The 12,236-nt window shown below is 49.1% G+C and overlaps 5 protein-coding genes across 5 annotated transcripts; 3 read left to right on the forward strand and 2 right to left on the reverse strand.

Moving 5' to 3' along the window:
• Positions 1-352: 352 nt before the first annotated feature.
• Positions 353-2,119, reverse strand: VE01_10530 (uncharacterized protein). The gene is made up of 3 exons (XM_018279927.2): positions 1,417-2,119; positions 1,246-1,347; positions 353-1,144 (listed from the first exon to the last, which is right to left on the reverse strand). The coding sequence occupies exons 2-3, from the start codon at positions 1,316-1,318 to the stop codon at positions 360-362; spliced, it is 858 nt and encodes a 285-aa protein (XP_018125161.1). The 5' UTR covers positions 1,319-1,347; positions 1,417-2,119; the 3' UTR covers positions 353-359.
• On the forward strand, positions 2,061-4,089 carry VE01_10531 (uncharacterized protein). The gene is made up of 4 exons (XM_018279928.2): positions 2,061-2,666; positions 2,719-3,304; positions 3,376-3,654; positions 3,708-4,089. Exons 1-4 carry the CDS (start codon positions 2,580-2,582, stop codon positions 3,953-3,955), a joined length of 1,200 nt encoding a protein of 399 aa, XP_018125164.1. The 5' UTR covers positions 2,061-2,579; the 3' UTR covers positions 3,956-4,089.
• Positions 4,090-5,006: 917 nt separating this feature from the next.
• On the forward strand, positions 5,007-7,075 carry VE01_10532 (uncharacterized protein). Its single transcript, XM_059464161.1, has 4 exons — positions 5,007-5,553; positions 5,606-5,623; positions 5,687-5,885; positions 5,977-7,075. The coding sequence occupies exons 1-4, from the start codon at positions 5,148-5,150 to the stop codon at positions 6,440-6,442; spliced, it is 1,089 nt and encodes a 362-aa protein (XP_059319227.1). The 5' UTR covers positions 5,007-5,147; the 3' UTR covers positions 6,443-7,075.
• Positions 7,065-7,385, reverse strand: VE01_10533 (uncharacterized protein; the record flags this gene model as incomplete). Its single annotated transcript, XM_018279930.1, has 1 exon — positions 7,065-7,385. The coding sequence occupies one exon, from the start codon at positions 7,383-7,385 to the stop codon at positions 7,065-7,067; it is 321 nt and encodes a 106-aa protein (XP_018125165.1).
• Positions 7,386-7,843: 458 nt separating this feature from the next.
• Positions 7,844-10,135, forward strand: VE01_10534 (uncharacterized protein). Its single transcript, XM_018279931.2, has one exon. The coding sequence runs from the start codon at positions 8,370-8,372 to the stop codon at positions 9,945-9,947; it is 1,578 nt and encodes a 525-aa protein (XP_018125155.1). The 5' UTR covers positions 7,844-8,369; the 3' UTR covers positions 9,948-10,135.
• The last annotated feature ends 2,101 nt before the right edge of the window (positions 10,136-12,236 follow it).

Raw genomic sequence — 12,236 nt, forward strand, 5'->3', positions numbered from 1 at the left:
AAAGGGGTGTTAGGCTAGTATGTGTTTAACTAAAATATTCTTTCTCCTAATCTCGTATAGGTAATTGTTAATAGCTATATAGGAAAGTAATCTAAAGTTATGCCTAATAGATAATTATATATAACATTAGCATGTCTTTTATAGATTCGTTTTACTATATAGAAACCTTTTTTAGCTAGTTAGCTAGCTATAATTAGGTTAAGAGAATATCATTAGAATTAAATAAGGAAAGACAATAAGCTTATATAGTAATATCTCCTTAAGCTTAGACGTACAAATAGGTTGGATAATTAACTACATTTGTTTAACAAAACTTTGTTTTAACAGTGCTATAACATACTATGAAATGCACCTCGTGATTAAAGCTTCTTAACGCAATATCCAACAACATGTGGCAATACAGACCATTCGTCAAACAACTCCAAGTTCACCTCAGCCCATCCATGATCTGATTTCGCAGCGTTCACTAGTGTTGCTGTTGTATCTCTCAGAAGGTGACACCCAACAAAAAACTCCCAACCAAGCGCAGTGTAAAAGAACTGTAACAGATGTCCCACTTTGCTGCCCTCTTTGTGGAAGAATCTCCCCGCCTTGTTTCCTTCTTTGTTGCTCTCATTCACGACATGTTCACATATGACGAACCTTCCTCCAGGTTTCAAGCACCTGTATAGGACCTCGACGGTCTCATTTGGCTTCGGCACGCTGCAGAGAACGCGGATACAGACAATCTCATCAAACATACCACCACCGATGCTGCCGTCCTTGCTAAATAGACCCTCTTTTTTGAGTATTGGGATTAATGAGTCTGGCTCTGCACCACATGATAGGACCTTATACTTCTCACCTAGTCCAGCCTTCTTTGCGTTCTCCCGCAGAGCGTGATGTAAGTTAACGCCAGGTTCAACACCATAGATCATGGTAATGTTGTCCTTGCTTGAGAAGCGAAATACCTGATCGCCAGAACCGGGACCGATGTCCAAGACGACGCCGTGAGAGGTTGCAAGAATTTCACCTAACATCGGTGGAACCACATCTGCAAATACCGGACCGACTGCAATCCAGAATGAGGCGAAGGAAAGGTCGCGGTACGCTTTGAAGTCTGAAATTGGTAGTGTTGGTGAGGTAATGGCAGCTTGCAGGAAATCTGTGTTATGTGAGCGCATGCTTATACAAGTGGGAGAAATCTAATCTAGGCCTAGACCGTGTAGGAAATCTTTTAGCTACAAAAGAAATCCAGAGACTTACAAACTGCACTTTTAACCATGAGGAGGCCGGGGAGAATATATGCATGCAAATATTCTAGGACGGTTGGCGCCATTGCTGCTTAATATCGAAATTAAGATGTCTCTAGAGCCCGCAGGTTAGTATTCTCCAATTATAACCCGGAGTTATACAAGTTGAATATAGAGTACTCACTCTAACTGAGTATAATTGATTAAAGTATACAGTTGAAAAGGACGGGGTTGAATGGAGACAGTTAAGTTCTCTCGAATATACAATTACGACATCATCCGCGTGACCTTGTTCGGCCGCCTAGTATGACGACCTTCCCTATCCAAAACGTCATTTCACTGTAGAATAACCGTTTCACAATCCGAATTCCACACGGTCAATAGTCCCTCCGAGAACCGTCCACGACGAAGCGACCGCACCAGGACGCAGCCAGGAAGGACGCGCAACAGGGATTCATTCAGTAGCCATGTAGTCAGACAGAAATACAGTATATATCTTTCTCGATACCCCGTTACCGCTACGACGGCTGCATACTTTTCGAACCTGAGCTTATATCACGTTGCGAGGTTGGATTTAATGAAACCTCTCTAATTCTCGTTTTAGACGGGGCCGATAGTCCCGTGACCTGGTTTACAACAACTTCGATTCAGCGGCTTGTCACGCGATTAGTTCGTCCAACTGGTCTTTGGGCGGGGTCGGGTCAGTAATGCGGGGGCATTGGCGCTAATGCACCCCCAACCTTTGGGCAGGACCCGGATGCTCCGAACCAATTATTAGGCTCGAATCACACATCCCATGCCGACATCCAACTCTTTTCCAGGCAACCGAGCGCTAAAATGTTGCTGCTTTCCCAGGATTTAGGAATGGGGAATCGGGAAATGGTAAACTGGCATTAGAGGGCCCTCTACATGAGTTGGAATCGATGGATTAATACCACTAAACCACTGATGCTTTTCATTGTTGACCAATCGCGTATTGCCACATATGATGGTTTTGGGCTCCCGGCTGCTCGGCCCGCTGCTGCTTTTGCGATGCGCCACTTTCAAAAGCAGCTCCCCTTGATGTTAGTCGAGCATGCATGAGGTTGGCAGTGCTAGGAGGGTTCTGCCCCTCCTCGATAGCTGAGGGGCTGTTTGGGTCTTCCTTCGCTTAGCTCAGCTTGACAACTCCGGCATAGCCGCTAAGCAGTGGCTGGAGTCGAGAATGAATAAATCAAGCAATCAATCCTTTGGATAGTTACAAAGGTTGTACAGTACATATCTCGGCCCGACGGTAATCCCGCAACCCGCTTCATCAATAAAACGTATGTCTGTTTGGTAATCTACCTTGGTGAAGCGTGAGTCGATATGAACGCTCCTAACTCAGGCAATGAGACCGTCGCGATTGTCGGTTCGGGGTTGACCGGTCTGCTCGCCGCGCAGGGACTGAAGCTGGTGAGGGCTGGGCAGCAATCCAGTCGTTGATGCATCTTGCTAACGCGACCAGAATGGAATTACTGCAGTCGTTTTCGAGCGAGAAGAGAGTCTCGATGCACGATCTCGTGAATGGACGATACTGGTTCACTGGGCGATGCCCATCTTTGCGAAGCTGGTCCCGAAACACATTCTTGCGAATCTGAGCGAGGCTCTCTGCAATCCTCATTTAGACTTTAACGATGAAGTGGAGAGCTTGCCATGCTACAATGGCATTACAGGTGATCTACTCTTTAGTAGTTCTACACCAGGCGCCAGGCGGGTTAACCGGCGGCAGCTACGTAGGCTACTTGCACAGGGCATCGATATCAGATGGAATAAGTCGGTGAGAGAGCTATTGCAGACTGGTAGTGGCGTAAGACTTGAGTTTGAGGACGGAGGAACGTTTGATGCTGACCATATTCTTGGAGCTGATGGCTCCTCATCCAAAGTACGCGAAATGCTGTTAGGCGTCGAGCAAGCCCAGCCTCGTCAGTCTGGGTTTCTCTTTGCTACTGGAGTCACAAAGTTTGGTGACGCCGACAAGACTAATGCAGTCGTACAAGCACATCCTGTGGCAGCGCTCATGATGGGAGCAAGCACCGTTGGTGCTGTTGGCGGTATGTTAACTCCAACCCTCAAACATATAGTTGATTGATGCGTCTCACACATACTTGGTGGCGCTCCATAGTCATGTCAGTCGACGACCCCAATGACACATCCACCTGGACTACCTTTTGGGTCAAGATATGGCATGGAGATCCCGTGGATCTCAAGGGTCAAGAGGCTCTTAACTACATCAAAGAGAATACGGCTCCGTTGCGTGGGATATTCCAGTCCGCTATCGATTGGACGCCGGATGGAAGCTATGTTAGCATAAACGAGATGAAATACTGGGTTCCGACGCCCTGGAACAACTACGGAGGACGGGTAACGCTTGCCGGAGACGCCGCTCATCCCATGCTGGTTTGTAAGTACAGTGATCTCACGCATTATATATGGGGTTATCTAACCTCTATGAAGACAGGGGCCAAGGATTTCAGCACTCCATCACCGACGTTGACAACTACGTGAATGCATTAATCCAGGTGCGCTCATCTAGTAGCGATGCTACATCGAGGGAGATGATTATCGGGGCGTACGATAGCGAAATGGTCGAGAGAGGCGCCACGGCGGTGCAGCAATCCCTCATCGAGGCGGAGAATTCACTCGACTTGGAAAAGGTTAAGAAAATGCTTATGATGAGGCAGGGACATAGCAAGAGTGCATGAGGGGGTATCCTGTAGTTCGAAGTTTTAGATCACGTGACTTTTAGATTGGGTGTGTGTAATTCCGGCCCTAGGAATCAGGCCCTTAAGGCACCAACTTCGTGAAACCTTATGCGTACGGGCATGGTTTCGTACGGTAGAATAGCTTACGGGCGACGGCATAAGGAAAGGCCGTAGCCCCAAAGAATTCCACAAGTTTGGTTCACGCTCGGAAATCACATGTGATGACCGTCTCCCCTTCATGTATAGTCTATACTATACTATATTACAAAATACCGACCCCCTGCAGGATTGATTGGCTACAAAATAGCGAAATTCATGATTGGCTAACTTAGCGAGGCTGATAACGATAACGCCCCTTCAAAGCTCTACACGCTATTTTGACCGCTAGACGCTACATTAACACGCTACTTATGATCGCTAGACGCCACATTAGCACGCTACATATGATCGCTAGACGCTACATGTAACACACTAAAAACGTCGTTTTCCAGTGATAATAGTACTAAAATATCACCTAAACAGCCCCCTAAACACCCTATAGAACTCTGAATTTCCACTCCTTATTTCCACCGCTACGGCCACTTTCCAGCCACTTTCCACCGCTACGGCTACTTTTTACCGCTCGCTGGCGCCGAAGGTGCCGGCGTAAAACGGCGCCTACGGCGCCGTTCGAGTTTACTCGTTTTTCTCAAGTAGAAATGTTGAGGTGATTTAATTCATCACTTTTGTAATTACATCCTGAACTAACAAACATTTCAGCCACGATATCGCGTTTGTGGTTCATATGCGAGTATCTCTTTTAGATGTTTTCACAATCACAGTGGATGCGGATAAATATAGGAGGGGCCGTGGTTGGAGAGATAAACTCGTATACCAGGGATGCGCTGGGGATGGGAATTGCATAACGCCTGTCGAGCAGGTTGGCACAGCTTTGCTAGGACGGATTTGCTGGGATGCTGATGGTTGGTGATGGAGGAGTGCAGGGGTCGGGGAGTCCGGAAGACACCCCGCCTACAGAGCCTCGCTAGCTGTGGGCCAGATCGCGGGATCTGACAACTTTTGTTCCCAAACACATCTCGATGCTCTTGACACCTCTTTCTGATAAAATCTGCACCGCTGCGGATGCACTTCTTGGTACAACACCCGCTCATTGATACCATAGTAAATTAGACCAACCTTAATCCTGTCGCTCATGATGACTTCACTAGCCGGTGACCTAGCCAGCTGCCATGACGACGATGGTGCCTGCGATGAGGCGAAGTCGGCAACGCCCCTAAGCCCCGTAACAACGCTGGCAACAGAGGCGCCAGCAATTGAGGCAGCAAGTGAAAGTGGCGGCGACGACGAATTTGATGCTATCAGTGAATTGTTTGACGACACGACGAGTGTCACTTCGAGCATTTATGCGCACACATATGAGCGTGGCCGCCGCTATCAGTCCTTCAAGAATGGTCGCTACCCTATCCCCAATGACGACTTCGAACAGAATAGAGAGGACATGAAGCACGCAATGCTAATGGAGCTAACGGATGGGAAGCTATTCTACGCACCCATAGGCGAAAATCCACAGAAAATCCTTGATATAGGCACTGGGACTGGTGAGTCTTGGATATTGATTAGTGAGTAGCTGACTGAACGCAACAAAAATAGGAATCTGGGCAATTGAAGGTTAATACACACTAGTCCAATTGTTTATTGGTTTATAGAATGCAATTGACCCTTTTCAATTAGTTGGCGATTTGTACCCCAGCGCTCATATCTTAGGCATAGACCTAACGCCAATCCAACCACTATGGGTTCCCCCGAATGTCGAATTTGTAGTCGATGACTGCGAAAAGGATTGGCTGACGGGCGATGTCGACCTTGCTCATTTCCGGTTCATGGCTATGATTTTAAGAGATATACCTGGTGTTCTAGGACATGCCTACAAGTGAGTAACGCAAACTCTACCTCGGTGCCTCTCCTTGCCTTCATCTCCGGCTTTGTTTCTTCTCCTTCTGACGTTTGTTGCTCTATGCCAGGAGCCTTCGCCCTGGTGGATGGATCGAGCTCCAAGAACTACACGGTCACCCCTGCTGCGATGACGGCACAATGGGCCGTGATGATCAATTTAAGCAGTTATACGATTTGGCAGGCCAGGCTTACCAGAAATTTGGTATGAGCACTGCACTACCAGCGCAGCTTAAACCTTTGCTCCTCGATGCCGGATTCCAAAATATTCACTGCAAAATAATGAAAGTTCCTATTGGAACATGGGCGAAAGACAAGACCATGAGATTAATCGGCCTTTATCAGAAGACAGTTGTTGGCGATTTTATACCGACTCTAGCTGGGCGCCCATTTGAGGCCTTAGGTATGTCACAGGTAGAGGCACAAGTAACACTTGCCTTTGCTCGAAAGGCTCTGGATGATGCAAACGTCCATCGGTACTTTAACTATTACTTTTGGTATGCGCAGAAACCAGTGCTAGGCAGGACTACAGTTTAGTTTAGACAGTTGGTTTAACAAGTTCGCCAAAACTGCAGTTCAAACAGCCAGTTTTCTTTCATTCACAGTATAGGTCCATTTATGCACCTGTTAGAGCAGCTTTTGGTGGCTCAACTTGCCCTAGGCAATCTCAAATGCCGCCATTGAAAGTTAAGACGCGGGAGAGTGTGGCGTGACAACGCCAATAAATGTCGAGATAGTTGGATGTAACATCAGGTGTCATTTCTCTGCCGCTTATCATTGATAGGTGCGAGAATATTCATTGTCTGCTTTCTTTTTCAGAAGCTTGAAGAAAGTTGCCCCATTACTTGTCAATGTATCTTTTTTGACCGGCTTCTTCGGGCTACTTTTCGCCAAGTCCTAATTATACGGTCCTGCCGCCCAACAGCGAAGCGAGTACGGGCGAGAAGCCGTCGTCCATGACGGAGAAGCGTTAGATACCGTCGTGATGGTGGTACTGGTGCGAGAGCCACCTCGGTCAGGTCGGCATATTGGTCTCTGATGGCGACGCAGATGGTGAGACATTCCTCTTTGTCGTCGGCATTGTAATGGGCTATGAGCGGAGCTGCCGGGTATATAGAAGTGCGTGTTGGAATCGTCGACGATGGGATGTTGGCACAGATTAAATGCGGGATTTATCCCCGGATAGATTCGGTGTCGCCGCAACTACCGTCGACTTCGACTCCAGCGACGTCCTCGCCGATGGCACTCCCAGTTCCTGTATCCCAGCCTTGCCCAACTTCATCAGCGGATCCGGCTCCCAATCCTCCACGATACTTATTTTTGAATCTGTAAGAGATTGCTGGTCCTGCTTCGTCGGAAGATCCTCCCATAGCGTCTCATCAAAGAACACGAAATTCTCAACCACTAGCATGGCCACGGTCAGAATCAGCTTCCGCCAGTGCAGCTTGCTTAGCAAGGCGGAGAATCCTAGTTGCGTCATGTATATGCAAATAGTCGGTATACGAGTCTCGTATCCCTTAAGTTGCTCTTCGAGAATGTCGTGTTCGGGAAGTTTAAGAGAAGGAGTTACAGGATGGAGTTATAGACTGGAGTTATAGAACGGAGCTATGTAATGGAACTATAGAATGGAATTATAGATTAGAATACTGAAGTAGGTACCCCCTCACTTACCTTCATTGTAACGACGGTGCTACATCTAATAGCCGGACCACAATACATCGATTAAGGCGCAGCAGCATCCAGGCGTCCCTTCTCCACTCATTCCCCCTTTCTCTTCCGTTCCGCGGCCTGTACCGTGCTTCTCTCGTATATGCATCCCTCCAAATCCAGCGATCATTACCCCCTACGATACGACGGTCTGTAGTGTGGCATGTCTGTTACCAAGAAAAGCTTATATAACCCTGCGCGCCCCATTTTAAAGACTTGGCAACTACAACAATCCACCCTACCTACTGGCTGCTGGCCAAGCTTTTTTTAGTGTGACCTCACAGTGAGATTACTCGTTGTTTCCACGTGAAGAGATGTTTCTAAACATCTCTCATAGAACCTCCCAGTAGTGTCGCATTCTCCAACGAACACAACGCGATGCCTGTGTTTTATGTTTTTATGTTTGTATAAAGATCTCTGTACAATGCGTACGTATGTGTTCCTGCCCAGCCACGAGATCTGCCTGCTCTCTGCCCGCTCGTGAGCTGGCCGGCCATCCCACGAACGGGCCGGCCGGAAGCATATGAAACCAAAGGCGCTAGTCCTGAAACAGCCCGATCTGAGATCGTGCCCTGCAAGAAGTTATTCCCTACTTGATCGAGCGTCCCGTCTCATTACAGCCTAGCTGAGGAACTATGGTTATGTCAAACAGGGCGTGAAATGTTTATTTGTTAGCCGGCTCCATATTCGAGGCAGGCCCTGCTTGCTTTCTGTCGTTGTCACTACACTGTACATTCTCAATCCCCTACATACCATCATGGCCCATTCGAGGGCTCCCTCAAGGGCTGGCATTCTCGAGGAGTACGATATGGAACAGCTGCGCGACAACGGCGACGGCAGGGGACCTTCGAGGAAGAGCAGCCCTAGCCGTGCTCTACTACAGATCCTCGAGACAGAAGATCTCGATGCCGAGATGAAAATATTTCCTCCCCGACCACACTCCAGCGTCCGCGGACCCCTCATTCTCATCAAAACCTTCGTCGTCGCCTTTATAACGACTCTCATACCCAGCTTCTTGCGCAGATCACCCGACGGAGCTGCTAGCAAGAAACTGCATCCGACAGCTTACCTCGATGGGCTCCGCGGCGTTGCTGCCTTTATCGTCTTTATCCACCACTACATCATTGACTGGTACCCGATGCTGTGTCGCGGATACGCGTCCTCCGAGCCCGCGCACTCGCGGTACTTCCTGCAGCTGCCCTTGATCCGCGTCGTCTACTCCGGTCGCGGCATGGTGTCCGTCTTCTTCGTCATCTCGGGGTACGTCTTGAGCTACAAGGCAATCCGCTTGATGCGCGCACGGCAGTACTCCGTCCTCCTCGATTCCCTCGCCTCGTCCATCTTCCGACGAGGCATGCGCCTGTTCATCCCCATCACCGGGTCGACATTCATATCCATGCTCTTCTGCCGCTGGGGCTGGTACTCGCAGGACCCAATGGGAAGAAATACGATCCCGGCGCGCCGCGGCGATTTCTGGTTCCAATTTAAAGACTGGTGTCACCACGTCGTTCGCGTCTCGAACCCTCTCCTCGACGTCAACGGCAGGGACCTATACGCCCCCCCCTACGACGGCCATCTCTGGACAATCCCCATCGAGTACCGCGGCTCCATAATCGTCTTCCTGGCGCTGCTCTGCGTCGCGAAACTGTGGCCCTGGCTGCGCCTCTCCGTGCTGGCCGGCATGGTACTCTACAGCATCTGGGACTCGCACTGGGAAGTGTTCCTGTTCCTCTCTGGGATCCTCTTCTGCGATATCCACTTCCAGGCTGCGTCCCTTTCCCTTCGCGACCACAACCTCCACCTCGACAAGTCTCATCATAAATTTGCAAAAGAAGCCCTACTCATCATCACCTCCCTCTTCGCTCTCCACCTGGTCTGCTTCCCAGACGAACATGCAAACACCACCCCCGGCTACCGCACGCTGATTGGCCTGACCCCGCGCTCCTCCTCCGACCAGGGACTCACCCAGCGCTTCTGGATGGCCATCGGCGCATTCCTCCTCGTTGGCGCTATCAATTTCTCCACTTTGCTGCAGCGCCCCTTCACCACGCCTCTGGCGCAGTACCTAGGCCGCATCAGCTTCGCGCTGTATATCGTCCATGGGCCCGTGCTGTATACCCTCGGGATGAAGATGCTGTTGCCCGCGGTGCGCGACTGGAATCACGGGGGTGGTTGGGTGAATTACGCGCTAGGGGCGCTGGGGGCGTGGGTTGTGAATTTGGTAGTCTGTGTTGTCGCGGCAGATGTCTTTTGGAGGGAGGTCGATGCGAGGAGTGTGGGTTTTGCGGGGTGGGTGGCGCAGAAGTGTTGGGATAGGGAGGAGACGAGGGGTTAGTTGCGATGGAGTAGGGATACCATAGTATGTTCACGGCTTGGATGGTCTGTTGCACCTCCGCAACTGAGCGTTGCTGGATGTTGAGAGCATCTCGTCCCCAAACCCTCCCCCCCCTCTCCCCTTTCCCCGGCTACTCGCCCTCTCCTCTAATAATGCCGTATTCAACTGTCGATTGGACATTAACTAGTCATATAACCATTAGATAGTGTAGTAATTCAATTGATTATATTATTCTATATACTGTATTCTACTGTTGAAGCCTCTGTTCTGCTGCCCGTAAGAGATCCATTACGGTGACCAGAGATTACCACACAATTCTGTGTGTGGTTCTCCGTACTCCGCAATTACCTCCAACAAATACAAAGTTAATACAATCCCTATTACTCTATTTTTTTCCTGATCTAGCTATTTACATGTCTATAACAAGCTGCTATCTTTGTTGATGAATGTACGTACAATGGCACAAGATGAAGGCGTCCCTCTCCAAGAAAGACCACCGTCAAACTTCGACATTAGAGAGCATGATTTACGCGGGACTGAACTCTTCAATGTCAATCAAGCCAACTTAAGGCACTCAGAATCGAATAGAAAGAGGGCTTGCGTTTTAGTGGGCTCTGCAATATTAGAACTGCCGATATGGGGTGAATTAAGTTCCCCATTGCAATTGCAACTAAGCTAATGACACACGTAACTCAGGGTTTGCAATGAACTACGGCGTCTTCCAAGAATACTATTCCAGTAACTGGACGCTGCAAGGGAGCCAAAGATGTCACAGGTATTATTGGTACAACTTATAACGGCGTTATGTAGCTCTCCATACCCTTCTTGTTCGCGTTATTCACCAAGCGATGGGCTCATAGACGCCGGACCGGAGCTCTTTCCGGCGCTGCACTCACATGCGTCAGCTTCCTCCTGTCCTCGTTCAGCACTCACGTCTGGCATTTAGTTGCGACGCAAGGAGTTATGGTAGCGGTAGGATGTGCGCTTATCTACAGCCCGATAACTCTGTCGCTTGGCGAATGGCTCAATACCAGCAATCGAGCTGTAGCCTACGGTGTTGTCTTGTCCTGTAAAAATATCGTGGGGTCTGCTTGCCCGTTTCTGCTGCGGGTACTTCTGGATAGGTACGGTCCTACTCTGACGTTGAGAGTCTGGATCGCCATCGCGGCCGGAACTAGCATTCCCGCAATATTTTTAATACCGACCCCGCCTTCAAGTATATCCCAAGGCCTTCATCGAACCCGCGGAATCCCTTGGCAGTTCCTTAAACATCGAACTTTTAACATCTACAGCATCGCCATTATACTACAGGCCTGTGGGTATGGAATTCCGCAAACATTCCTAACCACATACGCCCACGATATAACTCTAGTGTCTCAAACCTCAGCTACCCTTCTGCTCACTCCTTTCAACATACCCGGAATCGTTGCATCCTCCTTCTTTGGGTACTTGAGCGACAACAAACGCTTCCCGCTTTCGGCGACAACTGTAACTGCTAATGCGCCGTCTGCTCCGCCCTGTCTGCATTCCTTCTCTGGGGCCTCACATCGCAAGGTAGTATGGTACTGTTAGTGGTATTCTCCATCACTTTTGGCTTCTTCGCCGGTGGCTACAGAGCGACTTGGGGTGGCGTCATTAAAGATGGAACTCGAGGCTGCCTAGAGAAACGAGGCTATTGATTTGGGAATGCTGTATGGTCTGTTGAATGGCGCGAGAGGAGTTGGGTATTTAAGTGGTGGGCTTGCTGGCGTGCCGTTACTTGAGGCTGGAAGTGAGAGATTGGTTGGAAGCTTTGGTTATGGAACAGCGTATGGGCCTCTCATCGTATTTACCGGGATATCGTCACTATTTGGCGGGTGGGATTGCTGTGGAAGTGGAAGAAGTTGCTGATATGAGACATTGTGAGGTAAAAGAAATTCTTCTGAGGAAGACTCCACATATACGTACGTTTCCTTTCCGTTTAGGGCCATTTTAGCCTATATCTAACAGTCTCGAGGGGCATCAGATATTCACGCTTTACCATCCTCACAGGTCCCTCATAATTTCAGACCTATGAAATCTCATGACAGCTCCACATAACCAAATGGACGAATACTTTGCAGCAAGCAGTTTCCCAACTTGTTAAAGCTCTCTTCTTAGCGCTGCTGTAGTCTTTCTTCCATATACAACGCAGGCCGTTGCCATTGCCGTTCGTCTTCTAAGGAGATCTGTAGAGAAGTATAATAGCAAGTGCTAACTAGAACTAGAAGCATTAGCTACAAGTTAACAATTAACACGGACTAGTCGCTG

Source organism: Pseudogymnoascus verrucosus, assembly GCF_001662655.1.
Source record: "Pseudogymnoascus verrucosus strain UAMH 10579 unplaced genomic scaffold scaffold_87, whole genome shotgun sequence".
In the NCBI taxonomy this organism is placed as follows: Eukaryota; Fungi; Ascomycota; class Leotiomycetes; order Thelebolales; family Thelebolaceae; genus Pseudogymnoascus; species Pseudogymnoascus verrucosus.